Below are 25497 nucleotides of genomic sequence, written 5' to 3' on the forward strand. Positions count from 1 at the left end.
TTAAAATTATTAATAATTACATTTAAAATAATTATTTTTAGACAGATGGCGCTAGTGTGATTGGATAAGTTTTAAGGGTTATGTTTGTTATTTAACAAAGAATTTTCTTAAATATTTAATTAAAAAGTAAGTATAAATTAAATTAATTTTTTATAATAGTTTGAGTAGGAATTTGTCATACATTTATACAATTTAATCAGAAAGATTTGTCTTCATTATTAAAGCGTAATTAGACTTTTAATGGTTGCAAGATGGAAGCTGAGCATTTTTATTCCTTGAAAACATCTCAAAACATCTTTATTATTCAGCATTCACTCTCTAATTTATATTACATGTGACAACATTTCAGAAAGATTCAATGTCAAATAATTTCTTTTGTATAATTTTATGATAATGAAATATATTTTTATAACTATCACAAATATTACTCACCAATCATCATAACACATGAAGCCATTCTTATTTCCAGGATACTTCTGAATAAAAATGACTTGTCTCTTGTGGCGTGACATTTAAAGGCCGTGATGCACTAGGCACAGCCTTTAAATGTATAAGGCGTCTCCGAGCGGTAAAAACCTGTCGATGTTTCGGCATGCTAGGAGACGAGTTGCCCGAGTTATGTGATCGACATTTCTTATCCTGTAGTCTTACATTTTTGCTAATGGCGTGAAAGCGTATATCTTCGAGTACCTTGACGTTATATTCTTTAATAGTCTGTTTATAAATTGGTTTGTACGATTGAATTAATGAAATTAAACTCTGTGTCCTACGAGTGAATATCTTCCATTTTTATTTTTGTGTTGTAAATGATAATTTTACTTATGTGGTAAATCTATATGCGCTCGTTACTTACGGCGAGCAATGGGAGACTTTTTGTTTCCCGCAAGTCAAAGCGATTTGACACCTCGACAACTGCTCTGCCACTGCTCGGGAAATGGCTCTGGTAACGTCTCCTGCAAAAAATCGTCTAGTGTGTCACGGCCTTAAGCTTCGGCAATTTGACAAAGAATGGTCACAATTCTAAGAGTTTGTCTATTATTTCTAGTTTGAGATATGTTACTAAGTAAAAACCTGTAAAAGCCACAATTACAGAGGATTCTAAACTTTTTGGCTTATATGGGTTTTCTATCTTACAAGCTGAGTTTCTGAGTAACAAATGGATATAGCCTATATCAATATTCTAAAACCCAATGTATTGATACTAAGTCAAATAATTGCTGCAATTAATTGGGTTAATATTATGCTATAATTAATAAATTATTAAATTATTATAATTATTAATTTAGATAAGAGATGGTGCCTAACATCTACCTCTAGTACTAAATTCTTTAGTTTCTAATTATTAATTATATCATAATATTAGCCTGATTAATTATGGCAAACATTTGGTTTAGTAATAAATGGATACTGAATATTCATTTTGTATGAGTGTACATAACAAATATCAAGAACACTTGTCAAAATAACACTTGCTGATTAATCAGAATCAGCAAAAACACACTAATTTTCTGTAAAGTTATTTAGTTTTAGGACAACAAATGTATAACTGCAAATTTGTCAAAAAATGCTAAAAATTTGTTAATTTGACATCAATACTACACAAAACATTGTTTATTGAACTTCCTAATGTTGACAATAATGAAATCTATATTCTAGTTCATTATTCAAAAAGAAATCATCAAAGCAAAGCTTGATCAAGCACCAAGAACATTGCACGTGAGCTTTTTGTGGGCAATTTTCAGTTTTATTGTTGTGGACACTGAATTTAAACATTTTAAACATTAAAATTTTTGCATTTTTGAACAGTTCAAATTCTTATCTGATTCTAATCAATGAGCTGGCTGAGTTGCATAATTGCAAGTTTTCACTCTTCAAATGTAAAAGTTTTGTTTATTGCTACATTATGATTCTTATAGAAAATCAACAACCTTACTGAAATGTTTTATTAAGTGCAAAAAAAATCCTATATTTTCAATTTATTACTCCGTTTTGGAGTAATAAATTGAAAATATAGGAAAACTGCTCATTAAGCAGACTGAAACAAGATAATAGTCATTGATTCAAAATATGAGCATAGTTTTCTTTTACCTAGTTTCAATTTAAACATAGTATTTGCTATATTTATTGAAATTAACTCAAAATAAAAGGAAGAGGGTGCAGAAAATAAATTATTTATTCTTATACATAAATTTATATTTCACTATGAATTATTATACAGGGTGACACAGACCACTTGTATGCCCCTTTTAAAATGAAGAGAAGTGAATTTCATGAAAAATCCTAAATATTTTGATAAATAAATGTTTGAGATAAAAGTTTATTTTACTTTATTTATTATTTTTTTAATTTAATTGAATCTAAATTAAAAAATACCACGTATTATTTAAATTTAAAATTTGACTTTTGTCCTGGATTATTTTATAATACTGACATTCTTAACCAATACTGAAAGTTGAAAATATCACCATTCGATAATGTACCCAATTTACTTATAAAAATTTTTAGGATTTTTGATGAAACTCACTTTGCCTCATTTTAAAAGGGATGTATGGGTGGTCTGTGTCATCTTGTATTTTTAAACAAGAAAAGAAAGAATGCATGACATGCATGTGTTCTAAGGGAATCTTCTTTGTGCTTTATCACTGGAAATGCATGTGCCCTCAAGTTCACTATCTCTTCAATTAGTCTCAAATATAATGTCTGGAAGTAAGCAGGACTTTGTAAGCTACAATTTTGAGAGATACTACATTGATAAAAAGTGCAAATATTAATCAAAAGATATCAAATGTAATTTTAAGTGTTGTACTAACAGTTCCTCCAAAAATAATTGAGCTTGGCCATTGTTTATAATTATTGTATATATTTAATCATATATCCTGAATTCTTTATTTGCTACTACAGAATAAACAGGAAATGATCATGAAGCATTATGGCATGTTTATAATACTGGAATGTATTGTAATTTTTTAAAACTCCTAACACAGTTTTGCTTTATGTAATTCTTTAAAATGCCAGAATTTGTTGTGGCTCTATATAAGCAGCTAAGGCGTGAAATTTCTTGTTGCAACTGTATCTGTAAAATTACATGTTCAGGTCATTTCTTATTCATTCAGCATTTTTGATCTTTGAGCCTGGTATATGATTTATAGTTGAGTCTGCTTAAGAAAGTATCCTTGAGACTGTTGCATCATGCTCTCTTGTTCAAAATTAGCAGATCACTCAAAGTATCCAATTCTCTCCACTTTGTCATGTCTTAGCTTTAGGACAACAAATTTATAACTGCAAATTTGTCAAATATGTAAGCTATAACACCTTTAGAACTATAAAAATTCATTATCTATAACTTCACTGTATTTTCATATTAGTTTCCATTCTTAATCAATTTTATTGTTCTGTTGAATTACAGTATATTTACCAATCACATTACTTTCATTTCTTCTCAGAAATATAATAGGAATTTTATATGTATAGTTTTCTTGCTTTTTTGACTGCAACCAGTCAAAAAATCCACAAAGCAAGAATTATACATGTCTGCTCATGATTGATTGGTCAGTCATGAGTAGACATGTAAAATTATTGCTTCATGGATTTTTTTCACTTTTATTGTGTTAGACTTGGAGTTGTATAACTTTTCATAAGACATACCAAACAGATCCTTGCTAACGACACTGGTGTCACAAGGTCACAGCTATTGCCAGGTATTATTAACTTTTTCGTAAATGAAGGCAATCAAGATGTGTTAGTTGCAACTTTGACAGATTCAAGATGGTGGCAAGACCCGGCATTTTTGATTGATACGACAGGTCATTTGAATAACAAATTTAAATCTTCAAGAGAAAGATAAAAATATTTTGAATGTCATATCTGTAGTAATTGCATTTACAGAGAAACTAAAGTTGTGGAAATACAATCTCAAAGAAAAACAATTCAAGCATTTTTTATGCTCAAAGAATGAAATAGAAGAAAACATTCAGCTGTATTCTGAGATAGAGAAACATTTGAGATTAATTGTAGACTTACAGCAGGACTTTAATAGGAGATTTGCAAAATTTAAAAAAAAATAGTACAATCTGTCAGTTTGGGTCATTTCCATTTTCAAGTTTAGATGCAACAGTATTATTAGCAGCAGTAGAAAAGAAATTTAACAAAGAGGGAATTGCAGTAAAGCTTGAAATAATAAATCTTAATGATTTGAACATCAAAAGACTTGCAGATGGGTGAAATGTTTGGCCATTGATTGCTAGAGAAAAATACCCTTATTTAGTCAGAGTAGTGCAAAGAATCAAGTCGCTGTTTACTTCTGCGTATCTATGTAAATTCTTATTTTCAAATATGAATTTCATAAAGAACAAATATAGAAACAGAACGACAAATGAATATCTTCATAGCTGTTTGAGACAGCACAACAAATTATTTGCCAGATATTTCAAAAATAGTGAATGAGAACAAGTGTTAAGTTTTACATTGAGTTATAAACATACAGTGTGTTTTTGTGGGTAGCACAACTGTTGACTTTTATGTTGCATTAACAATAAAAATAATGTTGATTGTGTTTTTGTATTTCCTTGTCGTGTTTTGTGGTACATAGTCAATGTTACAGTTGGTGATGCTCACTTTGTACTGATTCATGCTCCCTCTCAGTAGGAATAACTGGCAGTTGTAAAATATATATATAAATGATTTCCTTATCATGATACTCAATATAGGTTTGTTTTGTAGAGTCGATACCAGCTTGGGAGCCTGAAAGTAAATCAGTAAACCTCTCAGGTTGCCAACCACTGCAATAGGAGACCTAACTAAAAAGATGTGAACATCTTTGATCCAAAATTTCTGAATGCTTTCTAATGGAATATACAGTATAAAAACAAATAAGCACAGTATTGCCTTAATAAGTAATTTTGCTGGATAAATATATTGATATATATTTATCCAGAATGTTCAATATATGCTGTAGATCTTAATTTCAAAATATTTAAACAAAGATCAAGAATGATTTAAACCATTTATAATTGTAATAACGATAAATTTATTCTATAAACTTAAAAGAATTTAGAGTTAATTTAAATCTGCTTTTTTAATTAACTGAAATTTTTTCATTCTAGGATAAATTCCCAAATGGATCCATTTCAATCAGAAAGTACTCTTGCTCCTCCAGGTACAACGAGTATTCCTTCGCCACCACCAATTGAAATAAATGCTATTCAAGTAATTATTTTTAATTTATTATATAATAAATATTTCAGTAATATTTTATCAAATTATACAAAATTCTCAATATTACAAGCCTGTTTAAGGGCATGTCTGAAATAATGATATACTCTATAAAATTAGGATAAATTGTTTTTATGTGATGATAAAATAAGTTAGTAATAAGCATTGTGTAAGTTAGTAATGGTCATTGTTGTAATATTTGTCATTTTCTTTCACTATATTCTTTTGAATGTTCTGTGGATGTTTTTGCTGATGGTTTTGACATCAAAGGACTTTTGTTGTCATCCAAACTATGATTTCATTTCTTTCCTTTACTTTTATGTGAAGGCATTAGTAAAATTTTATCCACATGCCATTCTTCATCACTATTACTGATGACTATTCTTTAATTAATGCAAACTAAGTTCATATTATTATGAAATGCATCTCCACATACTAGTTGCAAACATTACAGTTTTTATTCAAATCACATAAAAACAAACTTTCCTTTCTGATTTTCACCATCAAAATCAAAACATGAACAATCTTCAGAGTACAAAAAAAGCTTTTTTCTTTTGAATTGGTTGAACATCACAATTTTTTGAACATTCCACAGGAAATGATTACATGGTTTGCTTCACTCACTTGCCCCATGGACTTTGTCCACTTTTTCAAAATATTTTGTGATGATTTAGCAATTCTTGGTGCCAATGTTTCTACTTTTCCCTCCTGGGGCCACTGTTGGTAGCCCAATCTCCTGCTTGGTTTTGCTTGTTCCATGGGTTTTTCCCCCACTTGTTGGGCTGAAATTTGAAAAAGTTGTATACCCATAATTTCCCACTTAGTCTTGATAATGGAGTTAGATAGATGAAATTCAAGACCAGAAATGGAAACCTTAGGGACAGGAGGTCCCGATTAACTATATACAAACTTCTGATGCAAACTGGAAGTCGTGTTATTTTAATTCAAAAATTTTCCCTTGTAAGGGGCCATCCATAAATTGCGTAAGGGTGATTTTGGCCATTCTAGACTCTCCACCCACCCCTGTGTAAGAAACCATAATATTTTCTTTTATCCTCCCTTCCTTTCCCTATCTTATGTAATATTTAGGCATGATTTTATAGAAAGATTTTAACAAAAAACATTTTTTTATGAAACCCTAAAAACCTTAGGTCCAAAATATATACCGTATACCTCGGCAGATAAGACGATAGTTGAATCATAAAAAAAAGTCCCCAAAATCTGGGTCGTCTTATAGGACAGATACAAAAAATTAGATTGAAATTTATATAAATTAAAACACTATAAAAAAATGGACAAACCGTAATTATTTACTAATAGAGAGTAGGGTATGTGCATAAAATAGAATAGCTCATACGACATTTTTGTGAATAGTCAAGGTCATTACCTGAATGCCGAATCACTGCAAATGCTTGCAACAATCGCAAGGCAGTGTTGCCAGATGCAAGAAAATAAATTTGTTTGTTTGAAAACTTACAAATAGGACATAATTCCCTATATGCTATACAGTATTATTATTCAGATGATGATTGCTGATCTAAACTAAATTCATAGGCCGTTGATAGTTTGAGGGTCATCTTATAGGACAGATATAAGCTAAAACTATAAAAGTTTGAAGAAAATTTATTCCTTGTCTTATCTGCCGAGATATATGGTAATTATTAATTAGTTAATTAATATGTACTATTATTTATAAAAGACTATGTGAACAAATTTAAAAATATAAAAATTTAATGAATTCGAATGAACAATTTATTTTAAGAACTTTATTTTTTAATTATTAACAATCTGTTTATTATTAGTATCATTAATCAGTGTCATAATATTCATTTTCATATTAATTTTAATTTTCACAAAAGGACGCAAAAAAACTTTGACAGATCAACCAGCTAGTGCACGTGTAAACAGAAATGTCATACAAAATAAAACAAGAGAGAATAAAAACCACATTTCATTGCCATACTAATTACATCTTGGCTAAGGCCAAGAAAATAAACTACATGCTGCTAAAATGTGCTAGGTGCATCTGGAAACTAAATCATAAAGCTTGTAAAACTATATATATTGGGACAATGCAACCAATGTTACTTTATGCAGCCTCTAGCTGAGATCATGTAACTAGTATAAATTCAGTAGCAAGTAAAAATTACTCTCTTCAAGGACAGTTTGCCTTAAGAACTTTAAAATGCTGCAGAACTGTTTCTACTAATGTCTCTCTGATATTAGCAGAGCTCCTTCCTTTGCCACTATGTATTGTAGAAAAGGTTCTAAACTACTACATCAGAACACATCAAGGCTCAACAACAGTCTCTGCTCCTATCTACGGTTGTTCATATGCTACCACATTGCAATTACCCTACTATCTGTGATCATCACCCTGTAATCTCCAGGGTACATTTGGTGTCATCTGCTTCCTCCATGGATAATCATGCTGACATTAATATCTACACAGATGGGTCTAAAAGCTCCCTTCATGTTGGCTCAAGTATCTGTATCTTCCTCCAAACTGACATATTTTGCCCAAAATGTTAGAAGATACCTCCCACATACCTCCATCTATCAAGCTGAAGAAGATGCTGACTACCAGGCTGTTCAGTGGGCCACTTCATTACCAAACAAAATGCTGTCTATCAACATTTACAGTGATTTTCAGTCTGTCCTAAAAGCTCTATTAAATCCCAATTGCAATAGCAATAAAATCGTATATATTCAGCACCATATTAAAAATCCTGTAAATATGATAACTTTTATATTTTTTCCTGGCCATACTGACATACTTCGAAATGAAAAAGCCAACTTTGAGGCTAAGTCAGTTGCAAAGAACACTGACTTGGACTACACTCGCATCCCTCTCTCACGTAGCGGCCTTAAAAATTATATTCCTGACAATGCTATGCAAAAGTGGAATCAACAGTGGTTGAGCAGTAAAACTGGTAGAATAACAAGACTTCATTTTCCTAGTGTTGAATGCAAGTTCTCATCACCACTTAGAGATTTAACATTTGTTACTGCTCAACTACTTACTGAGCATGATAATTTTAGAAGCTATCTGGCAATGTATAACTGGGTAGAAACTGCTTCTTGCTTTTGCTCTACAGAAAACCTAGACACTGTTGACGATATGATCTATCATTGTCCAATTTATGATTAACATAGTTATTCTGAAATTAGAAATCTTTACACTTGGTTTCAGGTGGCCATGTCTGCTCAATAAGCTTGTTCAGAAACCACTGTTTGATGCGTTTTACAATTATGTTCAAAAAACATGGAAGAAAAGACTATTTATAATTTCTAATATCTAGTTTTACATTTTAGTTTTCACTGAAAGCCAAATACTAATCTTACGTTTAAACTGTATCATGTATTTTGGTTTATGTATTCTTAGTATTATACACCCTAGAGTGGTGCACTTATTGTAATAAAAAAAAGAGAAAAACCACCATATGACCTTTCTCCCATGATAAAATGTGTAGAGCGTAAGTCTGCTAGCATTATTATTCTATCACGTCACATGAGATGGCATTAGTACAATGAGTGTTCTTAATAGAAACCACCAAATTGAAGCCAAATTCAAAACTCCACCATTCAATGAGATGAAAAAATAAAAATAAGAATATTACGTAAGACGAGATCTATTACTCCCTACCCCTGAGTAAGAAATCATAAGAAATCCTTGACCCCTACCCACCCCAAAATACCTTACATAATTTATGGACGGGCCCCTAAGGAGTTAGATAGATTATGGCATGACTCTGTTGTTATCAGGAAAAGTATTATGTACAGGGACAAGACACTACTAATTTGAAGTGGAGAACATATATTTTAAATGAAATAAATAAAAAATATGATTAAAAATTGCAGCATGTGACGATGTCACAATAAATAGTCGCTCATTTATTGAAATTAAACGAGCAATTATTATAGCTTATAGCTCATAGCTTCATATATATATATATATATAGAGCAGTTATTCCAAAATTGAAACTGTTATATAAAATATATGAGGTACAAGTTAATTAAAATCATATAAATTATGTTACCAAATTAAATGTATTTCTTGTTTTTAACTTTTAGAAAATATCTAATGATGATGATGATGAAGAAAAGAATATAAAACTTCCTCAAGCATTAGAAAAAGTACTCGCTCTTAAGACCGTAAGAGCACAACAGTTAGGTGTTGATCCAGATTCTGAAATCACGCCATGTGTGTATCAATTTTAATTATAGAAATTATGTTTAATTATGATTATATTTTACAGAACTTCCAAAAATATAATAATGATAAATTTTAAAATGTTTTTGTAGTTTCTCAAACTTCTCAAGCAAAAGGAAAGCCTAAATCTTTAGTTGCAGTAGATGAAGTTGAAGATGATGAAGGTGATGAGGAAGTTACTTCTCATCCAAAAGAGGTAATTAATATATATGTGTATATATAAAATTATTTATGATTTATAAAAATATTGGGTTGTTCGGAAAGTTCGTAGCGATTTTTAAGAGAAATAAAAGAAATTGTTTTAATACTAAAAATATACTTTTATTCCATGATGTATGCGCCATTGTTTTTAATGACGTGTTGCCATCTATGGGGCAGCTTCATGATACCCTCTTCGTAGAACTTTCCAGTTTTTTCCGCGAAAAACTGATCCACGTGGTTTTTGCAAGCTTCCAAAGTATCAAAGTTTTTATCATGAAGGGAATTTTGTAGAGAACGGAACAAATGGTAGTCCGACGGGGCAAAGTCGGGTGAGTAAGGGGGGTGGGGTAAAACATCCCAGCCTAGTTCCAATAATTTTTGGCGTGTTCGTAAAGACGTGTGAGGTCTGGCATTATCTTGGTGAAACACAATGCCTTTTCTATTGGCCAGTTCCGGACGTTTTTCTTTAATTGCCATGTTCAGCTTATCCAATTGGGAACAATACTTATCAGAATCAATTGTTTGATTCTGTGGAAGCAGCTCATAGTACAGGATTCCTTTCCAATCCCACCAGACAGTGAGCATGACCTTCTTTGGATGAAGACCGGCCTTTGGAGTTTTTAATGGTGATTCATTTTTCTTACCCCACGATCGTTTTCGGCTGATGTTGTTATAAATGATCCACTTTTCATCGCCTGTCACTAAACGCTTCAGAAAAGGGTCATTTTCATTTTGTCTTTCAAGAGAATCACAAATGGAGATGCGATCCAGTAAGTTTTTTTCCGTTAAGTCGTGAGGTATCCAAATGTCATAACGATTCACGTATCCAAGCTTCTTTAGATGTTGAAATACAGTACTGTTTGATGACTTCACTATGTCTGCAATCTCTCAAGTTGTGTAATGAGGGTTTTCATCCAATAATGCTTTGATTTGGTCCTCTTCAATAACAGGAGGTCTTCCTGAGCGAAGAGCATCTTCAAGGCTGAAATTACCCGTTTTAAATTTTGCAAACCACTTTCGAACAGTTGATTCTGATACAGCACTCCCACCATAAACATCACATATCTTTTTTGCTGTTTGTACAGCATTTTTGCGTTTACGAAAAAAGAAAAGAAACAAGTGTCGATAATGCACGTTGTTCGCATCCATTTTTGCAATGAGCCAAATTAAACGCTATTTGAATAATCTTAACGGTTTTTTTGTAACGGACGCGTCTCAAGGTCATTTATCGTAATATTCATTGGTTTGTACAATTCTAATCATTTTTGCGTCAATCGGTGTCTCAACTGTCGGCTATCAAAAATCGCTACGAACTTTCCGAACAACCCAATAGTTAATAAAATTCATACGAAATGAGAAAGAAGAAAAACACTTTAAAAAAATCTTTAATTGTCTGATTATTTATTGAGATTAAGCACATTTTGGGATTTTAATGCCCCATTTTTGGATTTGAATTAAACAGAACATAAGTAGAATATAAAGTTAGAATGAAAAACAAATTCATATAAAGCGTTCTATTGATATATATAAATTATAAAAATGATAATTAAAAAGCAAATAAAAAGGTGACTTAAAAACCAATTAATAAGCATTTTAAGATTATCTTCATCTGGTGTTATCTACCAGATCCAAGATACTAAGTTTAATTTGTTTTTCCTTGTTTCTGATAGATTTGGTATTCATGAAAATGGTCAGTTTTTCTGTAATCCTTATGGAAAGGGTCTTTGTATTATCCATCACAAGCTTTCACTTGTCCCATATTATTTGAGCCTTTTTGAGCTACTCAGTTATATAAAATGATGCTAAATTAATAAATGAAAAATTTTCATCAAAATTTAGTATGAATTATTTAGTTCACTTATTAATTTTGTGTAAATGAGATTTATGATTAAGTTATTCATACATTGAAATTTATTGCTTTTTAGCAAATTATTTTAAAACTTTCTTTAAAAATGTCTTTATTTCAGAATATTTGAAACGTTGTGTATTTAAAAATTTACGTATATATAAATAAGTATAAATAATAATTATTACAGTTATGATTATAGTTATTAAAGAATTATATAAATTATAGTTATTATATATATTGACAAAGACCTCATTTTTCTTTTCAAATTTTAAATATATATAAATATTTCATTACAGTCAAAAAATAAGAGACGCAAAAAGAAGAAAAAGCGTAGGGCACGACAGAAAAAATTGGAACAACAAAAAGATAAACCAAAAGTTCCACAAGAAGAAAATAAAGAAAATACTGTTGATGTTGATGTGGAGTAAGTTTGAAATTATAAATTCATTATTATTATTATTATTATTTTGGGTTAAGTGAGATATACTCGGTTAACACTGGTGGCTGTGTACTATGCTGGACCAAAGTCAAGGCATAGCAACCAAAACAAAACTAAATAAGTGTATCAGTGTCAGTGGCTGTATTTTGAAATTTCCTAACAATATGACATGTATACAATATAGTGGCCTTCTGTAGTGTGATGTATGTGTTTCTATTCAATTGTAATGTGCCCAGGCTTTTATGTAGTGTGTGTGATATGACACCTGTAGAGGAGAGAACGACAGGTACAATAAGCATATCCATCCTCCACAGATGCCTTATTTCCTGGGCGAGTTCTGTGTACTTGCTGACTTTTGCAGTGCATATGTTTTGTACATTGTGAGTGTTTGGAATGGATATGTCTATAATGTTTGTGATTTTATTGTGTTTTTCAATGAGTGTGATGTCTGGTCTGTTATGGTAAATTGTTTTATCTGTGATTATGGCTCTGTCGTAGTACATTTTGTGCATGTTGTTTTTCAATACTGTCTGTGGAATGTATTTGTAGTATGGTTCATGGATGTCTACTAATTTGTGTTTCTTTGCAAGCTCTTGATGTATTATATTTACTACTTGATTATGTCTAGTAAATAATTTGTCTGTGCCAAGAGCTTGCAACCAGAAGTGATGTGTTGTATAGTTTCTGGCATAATTATTATTATTATTATTATTATTATTATTAGTCATTAAAAATTAAATTTAAGTAAATAAATATTTTTAAACAGATATGTGATGGAAAACCTTGAACCGACTGATCCTCTTTATGCTCAGTTTGTAAAAATATTTGAAAAATTTAAATTAACAGAATCAGATAAAGGCGATGAAAAATCTGATGAAGCACAAAAAGAAGCTTCACGTGAACCAGTTCGTTTAATAAAAAAACCTGCTGATTTGGATGAATCAGATTCTGATTCAGACTATGAATATATGATGGTAACTATAATTATTATAATTATAATTTATTAATATAATGATTGTTTTGCTTATTATTAAATAGCATATTTATTTTGTTATATCACATATAGGTCACTATTAAATTGCTATGTTGTCTAAAAATTAAAACAAAAAAATAAAAGATTTAATCTTGCTCTTCTTAATATCATTAATGAAAATTTTGCACATTTTGTGCAACTGGGCTTAGACAGTTATATGTTGTGTATATATGCAGGGTTTAGGAGAGAATAATGTGAAAATTCAAGTTAGATCCAGTATATAACATATCTATTTCAGAAACAATTCTAGCATTAATGTCACCAAAATTGCAATCTCATCATTCCTCTAAAGTCTATTATGTGTCTATCAAGATTGTCAGTCAGTAATTCATGATCAGTTATAGAGATATAACTAAAGGAACTGATAGTTTACAATGAAATGGTAAACAAAACCTTATCAAATAAATAAATACAAAATGGACAGGTGCCAGGTGCTCTTTGACTTCTGATATATATATATATCAGAAGTCAAAGAGCACCTGTCCATTCCAAAATGAGATAATGTACCTTGACATTTTTCTGACAGTGCTTGCATTTCAAATAGTGGCAGAGATAAGGGCTCAGTTCGAGTTACAAGGATACATGCAGGACATGAACTCTTTCACCTCTGACATAGGTGGTGAAATGTCATAAGCAGACTGTGCAAATTAATTTACTGAGGGATGACAACATTCCTGGTGGTTCCCAATTCTAATTGTTAGTTGGAAATTATTTGTAGTTTTTTTTTTTAAATATGTTAAAAAAACACTGTGTCTTTTCTTGGAAGTCTGCAAAGAAGACACAGGGTCTTTTACCTCAAATACAGTATAGATTATTACTTTGTTGCAGTCACATTTACTCAAAGAAAAAGACAAGACAACTAGCTTGAAATCAAAGGACACATGTCCATCCATTTAATCTTTTAAAGGTTGCAGGGTAAATCCTAGACATGCAATCTGAAAATTCATGACATTGCTGGATTAGACTATATAAAGTAACTGCAAACAGTTTGTATTTTCTGAATTAGAAGTGTACAGAAAAATTAAAATAATTTTTTGTTTCTTTTGAAAAATGTCATTATGGCATATGCTTTGGCTTCTGAGGTATTGATATAATAATACTTTTGAAGTTCTTTTACAGCATATTTAAATGTATATACATACATATATATATATATATATATATATATATATATATATATGTATATACATTTAAAAATATATATACAATAGCAAGTGATTAATCAAGAGTATAATCTTGATTAATCACTTGCTATAAAATATAACATAAAAAAAATATATATATATATATATATATTCAAAACTTTAATATAATCAAATTTTTTAATAAATTTTTTGTTTTGTTTTCTGAAGAATTTTTGAAAGTATTATTATAATTAATGATGATAATTTTTAAATTTAATTAACTTTATCTTATTTGATAGAGAAAAGAAGAAGAAAATAAGCCAAAATTATCAAAGAGAAAGTTGAAAAAGTTAAATAGAATGAGTATTGCCGAACTGAAACAAGTAAGAAAAAATTTTTATCTTAAATTTTAGTTTTATATTTTGACATTAGGTATTAATTCTAATTATTTTATAGAAAGTCAGTAGGCCAGAATTGGTTGAAATGCATGATGTTACTGCAAAAGATCCTGTTTTGTTACTACAGTTAAAGGTAATAAAATTTATATTTTATTGGTTTATCATAATTTTTTAAAAGAAAAAATTTACATTAAATTTTAATGGCAAATTTTTAATTGGGCCATAACAAAGCTAATTTGATGATTAGATATAAAGCAATTTGGCTATAGGGAAGTGGTTAGACTGCCATCTAATGATAAATTTAAAAATCAGAAATAAATTTAATTTTTTATTTAAATTTAGAATATACTGGAAAGAACTATAAATTTAAGTTTCATATTGTTTCTTGGTAAGACATTTAATATTTGACAGAGAAATCAACATCATGTGGATATAGGTAATTTTATTTTGTAGAAAAATTGTTTTTGTTAAATATATAGATTCAACTAATCATATTTTCAAGCTACTTCTGTAATAAAAAAACAAACTTCTTGGAATTAAAAAGAAAAGAAAGAAATTAAATAAAATTCAACATTTTAATGGTGAATTGCTTTTGATTAGAAGTTTCAGTTCAAATATAATAAACAATAAATACAATTATTATAAGAAAGAAAAGAAACAGATCTTTTGAGAAATACTCTTGATTAATCACTTGCTATTGTGAATTGGGATAAAAATATATAAAAGTTAAAACAAAAGTTTATGCAGAATTGTCAGTTAGAAATTCTAGTTATAAATTATAACAATTAAATTTTGAAATTTTTAACATATAAAGATGAAAGTATTTTTATCTTAATCTTTAAAAGTTGGAAATATATTTAGAGCAGTATAGTAATAATATTTTATAGTTATATTTTAAAAAATTTGTTGTTAGGAGAAAATGTATTATTAAACTAATTTAAAACATACTACATACTAAATTTACATTACAGTGATCTACATGTAACAATATTTTCAGTTTTAATTTATTAAAAATTATCTATAATCTATTTATAAAACCTTTTAAATAGTTGATTTACAATTAATCTTTTTTTATTATGTAATAAGGCTACAAGAAATACTGTTCCTGTGCCAAGACATTGGTGTTTTAAAAGAAAATATCTTCAAGGTAAACGTGGTATTGAGAAACCTCCTTTTGAATTACCTGATTTCATTAAACGAACAGGAATAATGGAAATGAGACAAGCTCTTCAAGAAAAGGTATCAAAACATTGTTGTTTGAAAGTGAACTAATTATATTCTAGATATGTTTTATATTTATTTAAACAAGAATTTTTTTTAAAGATTTAATATGTAATAAATCATGAAGTGATCATTGAACTTATTTATTAAAGATCTATCTGGGGAATTTTAAATAAATTGTGAGTCAATTTCAAGCCAGATGTCGAAACAAGTGGACTATGATTTTATCACCAGTATTATATATATATATATTTTGCAACTTTAATGAAAATATTGCCAAGTGGCAATTTTGGCACTGTGCAGTGTCACACTGCACAGTGCCCTGATTATTCACTTTTATAATCACTTAAAAGGGGTTTTTTGGATGAATAAACTGAAATGTTATATCCTTCGAATTTGACATTCACTCGAGTTAAAGAATTACTCAGAAGACAATTTAATTCCCAGATATTTTATTTAAATGCATTTCAGATCTGAATTCTCTCTGATTCACTTCAGTTTATAAACAATAAAATTTTTTTGTAATTTACAGTTAAAATTTTTTATAAAAATATGAACTATTAAAATATATCACTCACAAATGCTACAATATGCGACAGAACCTATACCAATATTTCAGATTCTTCAAAATCAATTACAGTAACAATCAACTAGCATCGCATAACATACTTGTATTCTTATATGTGACATCATTCCACATGTCATCTATTAACATCCCACTATTCAAATTAATTGTTATCATTATTTTTAATCACTGCATGTTCTGTAAATTGTCATAGATATACATCATTTTCTAGAAACAAAATTTTAATATTATCTTTATTAATTGCAAAATTATTTTCACTGCAATGTATAAAGTGATTGAGTATTTTTTAACCTGATTGATGCCTCATGTTGTTTTATCCTTTTTTCCAATATTCTTCCAGTTTCTCCAATATAATAGACTTTATCTGCACATTTACACAACATTTTGTATATGACACCAGATTTTTCTAATTTATTTTGTTTAGTAAATATATATATTTTTAAAAGTAACTACTGTATTGCTTCTATTTATTGTTATGTCTTATACAACCTCTATTTTCATGTTTTATTTCAAATTGGATATGCTTATTTAGGTTATTTGCAAAGTTTAATGTTTTTAGTTCATCTATTTTTTCTGAATCAAATATTATTAAAACATCAACCACGTATCTTACTGTAAAGATTATACCTGGTAAATTAGCTAATTTATTATCTATTGTATTCATATAGATTTCTGCAAGTATGGGTCCTATCACACAACCCATGCTAATGCCTTCTTTTGGCAGAAATACCTTTTATCGATTTTAAAATAATTACCGAAATATGTTAACTGAATTAGTTTTTGGATCCAACTTTGTATATCCAGTGTTTGTAAGCTTGCTTCTATCATTTTCCATTTTATATTTGGATACATCCAAATTACATCTAGACTTAACGGATTGTATGCAAGTTCGAATTTCAGTTTTAATATTCTGTTAATTAATTCATCTGCCAACGTTATTCTATAATCAGAGTGCGGGTTATCGTGTAGTTTCTTTTTAGATAATGCTCTAAGTTATACAAAATAGAGTTCCAGAAATCAACTAACGGTCTACATTCTAAACTAAACTACAACTAAATCAACTAACGGTCTACAAAAAATGAATTATTTTGTAAAAGAAATATATTTCTTTTACAAAATAATTCATTTTTCAACAAAATCCATTCTGATGTTTGATGGATCCAATATAAATTGTTTTTCTTTTGTATAATTATTCATTACATTTATATACCATTAGTAATGTGTATTCTGACAACAGTGTTGTGGCAAGGGGAACCCTGGGCAACTGCCATTGACACATGGAGCTGCAAAATCTCTTGAAAAGTGCATTGACAGAATTAAATAAACTCTAAATAAACCTTTAAAGGGCTTTTAAAAAGTTTTTATTTTCAAAATCTGTTGACTAATTTTTAATTGGCAGAACTTGGGTCTCATTGATGATAAAACTTATTGGCATCATTAAAATTTGAAATAAAATAATAATTTTAAATAGCTTCAATTAATATTTGAAAAGTATGTTGCCTGGTTTAAGAAACAAATGTAATTATAGTTTAACTGTATTGGTAAAGTTCTTTAAATATAAAATGTACAAAAATATTGAATTAAAACTCACAAAAATAAAAACAAACTTAGGTTTTATATATTTAACAATATTTTGATAAACCAGTTTAAGTAAATTTTAAAGTGGTAGAAAGTAGATACTTTTTAGAATAAGACTAAATATTTAAATAAAGTGTGTAATGAAAACAGAAATAATAATTTATTGTTTATTCGTTTGTTTTTAAAAGTATTTTATGAAATGTATTTTATTTTTAGGAAGATGAAAAAACACTAAAAGCAAAAATGAGAGAAAGAGTGAGACCAAAATTAGGAAAAATTGATATTGATTATCAAAAACTGCATGATGCTTTCTTTAAATGGCAAACCAAACCAAGGATGACAATTCATGGAGATTTATATTATGAGGTAATAATATTTCAGAAATAATTATGTTATATATAAAAGGTAATTTTCATTACATTTCATGTGCAAAATTACACTATTACATAATAAAATAGTTGTAGCCAGCAAAATGTTTGCTATATAAAACTGTTCTTAAATTACAAATAAATAGGGGAAATAAAGAAGCAAATAAGGCTTGCACAAAAAATGTAAACAGTGGGTGATCGGTTAATGAACAAAATGGATAACAAACACTTTCACAAAAGATTTTTATGTTCGGATAACGAACACCTCACAGAACAAACACAAGGAGAAGCAACATAAAATAATGAATACCGATTGGTCTTCCCTTGTCTTCAGGCAACAATTCGAAACTTTTCGGAGCGTGGGAGACATCAACATTGACACTCAACCTGGTATATACCGATCGGATAGTATTCCTCAGAACTTAAAAGGGTGGAATTACAAGAGAGTTTATTTTTCTGACAGAAACAATTCTTTTGTAGTATTCTCAAGACTGTCGAGCAGGCACTCATTAAGTTTTGCATCAGTTTTTTATTTTTTATTTTTGAAAGGTGAGAGTATAATAGCAAAGGTAGAGAGTGGGCAGATGATGTCTGATGTTTCTGGGAAGTATGGCTTGAACAGATCTACAGTAGGCTGCAGCTCAATCTTATCTCAGAAAGATACTGTTTAATCAAAAAGACTCAAGCAGCTTAAGGAGTAACAAAAATCACATCTGAAAAATAAAGAACATTGAAGAGCTCATAATGGAACCTGAAACTGATCTGATGACAGAAGAATGCCAAGAACTCTTGAATGAAGAACAGCAAGAAACTTGGCGAGATATATTTTCTTCTGAAAAAGAGGATTAATTCTGATATCTGCTATTAAACATCTTTTGAAGAAGTGGAAGGATGTCAGAACAATGGTCTTAGAATGGCATTCAAACCAGGTTGAGGTTAATAGGCTTAGGGATCTCTATAATGACAATGCTATTAATTACTTCTGAAAAATCCAGAAAAAGAGAAAAGCAATTGACATTAGACAGATTCTTTAACCCCCACAAATGGAAAAACATGACTGATAAAAATGCAAAACTATATATATATATATATGTATTTTTATTATTACATATAAATAAATGTAGTAAGAAAGTATATATTTTTTATTTTTTGGGGTCTCCAGAACAAATTAATCAAATTTCCAAAGAACCTATGGTAAATCAATAATCGGTTAATGAACAATTCGGATAGTGAACAAAGTCTTAGAACGGATTATGTTCATTAACTGATCACCCACTGTACTGAGAAATTTTGTAAGTTGCTTTCACAGTGAGATGAAAATAACTTATTTACTCTCAGCATACAAATTAAGTCACATTTCTGCATGCAAATTATGTTGACAATATTTAATCAAACATAATTTCTCATTCCTTTCTTGCCTATCTGTAAGGATTTTTCACTTAGTCACCATTTTATTCAAAATAGCTTTTACAATAGCTGTTCCCATATATACATAAGATGTTAAATGCAAGCTTACAGTGTGGTGGATGAAAACAGTATACGATTGACTTGCCCTCTAAAGTTCATTTCAATCACAAACATAGCTAGACTTTTTTGAAATTTGAAAACATGATAATTTCAAACATTAAAATGATTTTTAAAAAATATCCAGCAGTGAGTTCCTTAACTTTCCTGGCAATATTTAAAACTGCATATGATGCCATCTGTTATAATATATTAGTAAAAAAGTTTTTATATTTTTACCTATTATAAAATGACAAAAAGCTTAATTTTGAGGGTAAGCATGGGTTTTATAAAAAATTGTAAATGCTAACAATGAATAAAATCATCATTAAGTCCGACCCTACTCAAGATACAAGACACGATCCCCTTTATCTTCCCATCCCACTGAACTTTAATTTACATTAATCCTCCTAATACAGGATCCTCTCTGCAAAATTTCAGAAATTTTCAACAAAAAGCACAGGAGTTATTAATCTTCAAAGAGGATGAAGAAAATCATGCTCCACAAACATCCATACGTACAGATAAAAACCCCAAAATTCTTTTGCATTTCTCGACTTTTCAAGCTCGATATTTTTAATTTTTTGACTCAAAAATTAAAACTATTGGAGGGGGTCATTTTTTGTCCAATTGCCATATTTTTTCTCTGTAATATATAACAGAGCTAGAAAAGTAATAAAAGATTATATATGGTAAAAACTGTTCAAATGGAACTTGAATAAAACAGAAACTTATCTAAATGGGAAAAATTCTTTGGAACAAAGCAATGTTAAAAAATACTTGCTGAACTAGAAAAAAGTTTGGTACCTTATAATTCTAATTTACACAGGTTTTATTGTATTTAATTTATAGTATTGTTAATTTATTTGTATTCTCAGATCAAATATATTAATTTATTTATAATAGAGAGTATTTATGGATTTTTTTAAAATTCTGTTTAAAATATTTTACTGTTTTCAGGGAAAAGAATTAGAAACACGTCTAAAAGATAAAAAACCTGGTGAACTCAGTGACGAATTAAGAGTAGCATTAGGAATGCCCACTGGACCTGTAAGTTTAAAACTTAATGGCTATTAATTTATTTTACATGGTTTTATTGTCATGATTTACTTTTATTTTCTTTCACAATAAAAGATGTCAATATTAAAGATGGAAAATGTGTATATATATACACCATCTTTAATACTGGATAAACATGTATATGTGTGTGTGTGTTTATTTTAGTTTTGTCAAATAGTTCCTGTAATTACTATATCAGTAAAATATACTTCTTAATTAAATATTCTTTTGAAAATGTTGTAATTTAAAGTATTTTGCGAGATCACAAAACAATGGCATTACTGCTACTGTTATCACATTCTCGCAATAATAATAATGTCATTCTTAAAACATTGTTATTGATTATGTTATCAATAAACTTTTAAGATGAATAACAAAATTCTAAAGTAAAAATATTTTTATATAATATAATGATAATCATTATGCATTTTATTATTATAACTTGATTGTTATTACAGTTTATTTTTAAATTAAAAATTTAGTGTGTAATTTTTAACAGTGCAAATTCAAAATTTGAATTAAATACATCTTTATTATTATTATGTCTTTTATAAATTTGTTTTCTCTTAGTATTGGAGTCTTGCATTGTATTATTAAAAATATTCAAATTTGACTGAAAAATTCAACTTTTATTTTAAATTAAAATAACTATTATTTATTAAGAAAGTTTTATTTTAGTAAAACCTCAACTTAACGGACTAATTTGGGCAAGGGGGTGTGTTAAAGCTGAAAGTCCACTATATAATAAAGTAGGTTTTCCCAATACATACGTTTAAAAGCTGTCAAATTAATTAGTTTAAAGAAAATCTGTTTTTAATCATGTAGATATGATTGTATAATAAAATTACGCATGTATGAGGACTTTAATTTCACAGAAAAGTTTTCTGTGTTATTGCTTATTTACACACTGTAATTCTGAGATTGTAATAAATGAGTATGCAATATAAATCAGCATGAATAAAAAAAAATCATTTTTTGGAAAAGACACCTTGAGGAGTGGCTCTTGGATTGAAAAAAATAAACCTGCTAATTTTAAATCACTTTTCATATGTAATTAAATTAACAGATGTTAATTTTCACATATGGCATATGATACGGACCAGAAATTTTGTCCATTAAATTCAGATTTTACTGTAATTAAAAGGTAAAATAGGTTTAATAGTTTGATTTTCATTAAAACAAATTTTACTACTAAATAATAGAATTAGTTAAAACTTTGTACAAATTCAACACAGTTCTATATTATTTTATGAATATTTGATCCATGAAATTATATTTTAGGAAAGAATTTCATTCCAAATATTAGACTACTTCCTTATTTTACTAAAGCAAGTACAGTTAAATCTAGCAATGTCTAAGATAGAAATATGGTTTAATTATAAAGAATGATAATTATTCAGAAGTAAAGCAGATTGAATCGTAAAATTTTATATGCAAAAATTATATTTCTCCTGTTAAGGATAAGTAAATTTTATCTTTTATATATTTTTAGAATGCCAATAAATGTCCTCCACCCTGGCTGATTGCTATGCAGAGATACGGGCCTCCACCTTCTTATCCAAATTTAAAAATTCCAGGTTTAAATGCTCCAATTCCTGATGTAAGTTTCTGGTATGTCTTAATATTTATTTATTATCTTTATGTTTAGTTTGACCAAGTTTTTAATAAATTATAGAGCTGTTCTTTTGGATATCATGCCGGTGGATGGGGTAAGCCTCCTGTTGATGAGTTTGGACGTCCTCTTTATGGTGATGTATTTGGAACACAGCTTTCTGATAATCAGGTATATATTTTACTTTTTTGTGTATACCATTTTGAAATTACCTTAATTATTATTATTATTATGAAAGTTTAATGATAAATATGACAAGGCCCTGCCATATGTAAAGTGTAAAATAGCACCTGAATTAATTATTAAATACCTACTAATATACCTATAATGATACTGTAAATCTGAAAACTTTAAAATCGTTTTTGTGAAGCAGACTTTTTTCCTCACCGAACATAAAATTTTAATTTTTTTCTCTAAAGTATGAACCTTATAGCTTTTCTTTGGATTATCAGAACTACCAGCATTTTGGAGTCATGTTTGCAAAGTAATTAGCATAAATGAAATCAAAGAGAAGCTCTGATATCATGCAGGGACTTGTTACAAACAAGTATTCCATACAAAGACTGATACATGCGCCAGTGTTTAGTGTTTCTCAGAACAAGAAACTGAGACTCTATGCACCTTAAAAAATGGGATAGTTTTAATGCAAAATTAGGAGTATTTTGTGTATTTTTCACTTTTTTTTTAATCGTCAGTAGTGTAAACCTGAAAAAGCATGTGGTGAGACCACATGCTTTTTCAGGTTTACTGTGGGTGTATTTCAAATTTAAATTATAGTTAACTGTATTTTAGCTGTAGTTACAGTTTAATGTCGGATAACATATTATGTTAAGAATAAGACGTTTTGATATAATTTTGGAATTTAATTATACAGCCCCAGTTAAATGATGAAGATATTGACCGAACTCTGTGGGGTGAGTTAGAATCCGAGTCATCTGAAGAGGAAGAGGACGAAGAAGAAGAAGATGAGGAGGAAGAAGAAAAAGCAGAAGATGAAACAGGTCTAGTAACTCCGGCTGAAGGACTGGTGACTCCAAGCGGATTTAGTTCTATACCTGCCGGAATGGAAACACCCGATATGATAGAACTGAGAAAACGTAAAATAGAGGCCGAAATGGAAGGGTTTGTATATTTTAATAATGTTAGAGAAAAGTAGTCGACATCGTAAAAAAAAAAAAGAGTATCTTATTATTTATAATTATTTCTAGTGGAGAAACACCAGCCCTGTACACAATATTACCTGAAAAGAAATCTGAAAAAATTGGTAGTGCCATGATGGGTTCAACTCACATATATGATTTATCTGCAGTAAGTTATTTTAATATTTATTATGAAGATTTTTAATAATATTTAATCAATATAGTATTGTATTATATAAATCTGAGTATGTTACCTAGTAAAGCTGCTTTGTTAAAAGACAAACTATTTCTGCTTTATATTAGCTGCTATAGCACTGAGGTTAACTTCTGCCTTCAGCACTTGTGAAGATGGCTGCCACCATAAATTATACACACATGTACTTTACATCAAATGAAAACTATGACATTGGAAAATCTATTTTACGCTAGTTATCAGAAAAATTAGAAATGCAATTTTCCATGTGATCTTCTGTTCCAACATAAACATCTTCAAATTTATTAGTGATGGTGAATGCACATGTTCTGTTATAGGTAATTGCATTCTCTTGATCAGCTAGCTGCCTTCAATATTTTATAGTCTCCGAGACAGTTCTGCATTATTGCTGACTAAACATTTCTATTCATGCAAAACGTCTACAAAAAGCCAAACAACAATGCCAAGTAGCTGATGTTTAGAAGTGTTTTCTACTAAAATGGAAATTGCTTAAAGCACCCTCCAGCAGCTTTACTAGGAAACATTCCCCCTAATTACCAAGCAATTTTTATCTGTTAAATTTCAATATTTTCCTATCTTTTAGGCTATTCCTGGTGGAAAACCGAAAACACCGGGCATGGTTATTTCAGGCACCACTTCTGTTCCTCCTCACGGTATCGAAGTTGCTCTAGATCCAAGCGAATTGGAAATGGATACCGCAGCAATGGCCGCCAGATACGAGCAGACGGTCAGGGAACAACAGTCTCATCTTCAAAAAGAAGATCTGAGTGATATGGTTGCCGAACATGCTGCTAGGCAAAGGGTAAATACAGTACAATTACTTGAATAAATTAAAACGAAAATAATAAATCATCATCATTTAAAATTTTTTACAGAACAAAAGAAAGAAACAGCAACAAGACAGTGGGAAAGCGCCCAAGAAATACAAAGAATTCAAATTTTAATTTTATATTAATATTCTCTCCCAAATGTTTTAATTAAATAAAATTTTATTTAAGGAATCAAGGTACTGAAATATTAACATCACCATATTCCTTAATTGCACGAATGACCAAATTAAGTTTATGTTTGTGGTTATAATTCTTGACAGTCACAAAATTTGGAGATGTAATTGTGTATGTTTGACATTGAAGTAGATGATTGTTCATTCATTTCTTATGTGTAAAATAGTTTTGCATATTAAAATAATATTTCCTTCATCTTTTGTATTTTTAAAATTCTTTAACAACAAGAATGATTTATAAATAAGACAAAAACAAACATTCCTCCATTTTGAGTAAACTGAATATAAAGTTATATTTGAGCATGGTGTTTTGGAAATTTAAGGCAAATAACAGGTATTTTTTTTAAAGAATATTTATATTTGATTATGTAGAATATTCCTGATTTTTTTTTTTTAAACACTTGTATTACAATTCAAGGATACTCATAAATTAATACAATAGTTTTATATCAAGCATTTAAAATCATCTGTGTTAATTAATAAAGCAGTAGTGGAATTCATCTTTAAGCATCAGTAACAACAACCGTTACTTTCAAAAATCCACGAAATTCACCAAATGGCAGTTTTAATATTAATTAAAGTCAAAAAAATGAAGGTAGAGTCATTCGAAATAGTCACCTTTTATTAGCTTGTTTTGGAGTACATTTGGTGTAACTATTTCAACAGACTTCTGCCTTTAATATTAATTGAAATAAAAAAATAAACTGCCATTTAGTGAATTCCATAAATTTTTGAAAATATTTTTT

The 25497-nt window shown here is 29.1% G+C and overlaps 1 protein-coding gene across 1 annotated transcript; it reads left to right on the forward strand.

The window, feature by feature from the left end:
* The first annotated feature begins 77 nt into the window (after positions 1–77).
* Positions 78–24936, forward strand: Sf3b2 (splicing factor 3b subunit 2). Its single transcript, XM_067282641.1, has 17 exons — positions 78–126; positions 5103–5205; positions 9286–9415; positions 9517–9620; positions 11771–11898; positions 12680–12887; positions 14370–14453; positions 14527–14601; positions 15555–15707; positions 18070–18219; positions 20685–20774; positions 22276–22383; positions 22459–22566; positions 23270–23517; positions 23604–23703; positions 24332–24550; positions 24624–24936. The coding sequence occupies exons 2-17, from the start codon at positions 5116–5118 to the stop codon at positions 24690–24692; spliced, it is 2064 nt and encodes a 687-aa protein (XP_067138742.1). The 5' UTR covers positions 78–126; positions 5103–5115; the 3' UTR covers positions 24693–24936.
* Positions 24937–25497: the final 561 nt, after the last annotated feature.

The sequence above is a fragment of the Centruroides vittatus genome, unplaced genomic scaffold (genome assembly GCF_030686945.1).
Source record: "Centruroides vittatus isolate TY-2023 unplaced genomic scaffold, ASM3068694v2 contig_962, whole genome shotgun sequence".
NCBI lineage: Eukaryota > Metazoa > Arthropoda > Arachnida > Scorpiones > Buthidae > Centruroides > Centruroides vittatus.

Bases quoted from the DNA above. Each gene is read 5' to 3' on its own strand.
- Sf3b2 (XM_067282641.1), top strand. From the start codon at position 5,116: ATGGATCCATTTCAATCAGAAAGTACTCTTGCTCCTCCAGGTACAACG. The intron at 14,602-15,554 runs GTAATAAAATTT...TTATGTAATAAG, and splicing joins TTTTGTTACTACAGTTAAAG to GCTACAAGAAATACTGTTCC. The intron at 15,708-18,069 runs GTATCAAAACAT...TTTTATTTTTAG, and splicing joins GACAAGCTCTTCAAGAAAAG to GAAGATGAAAAAACACTAAA.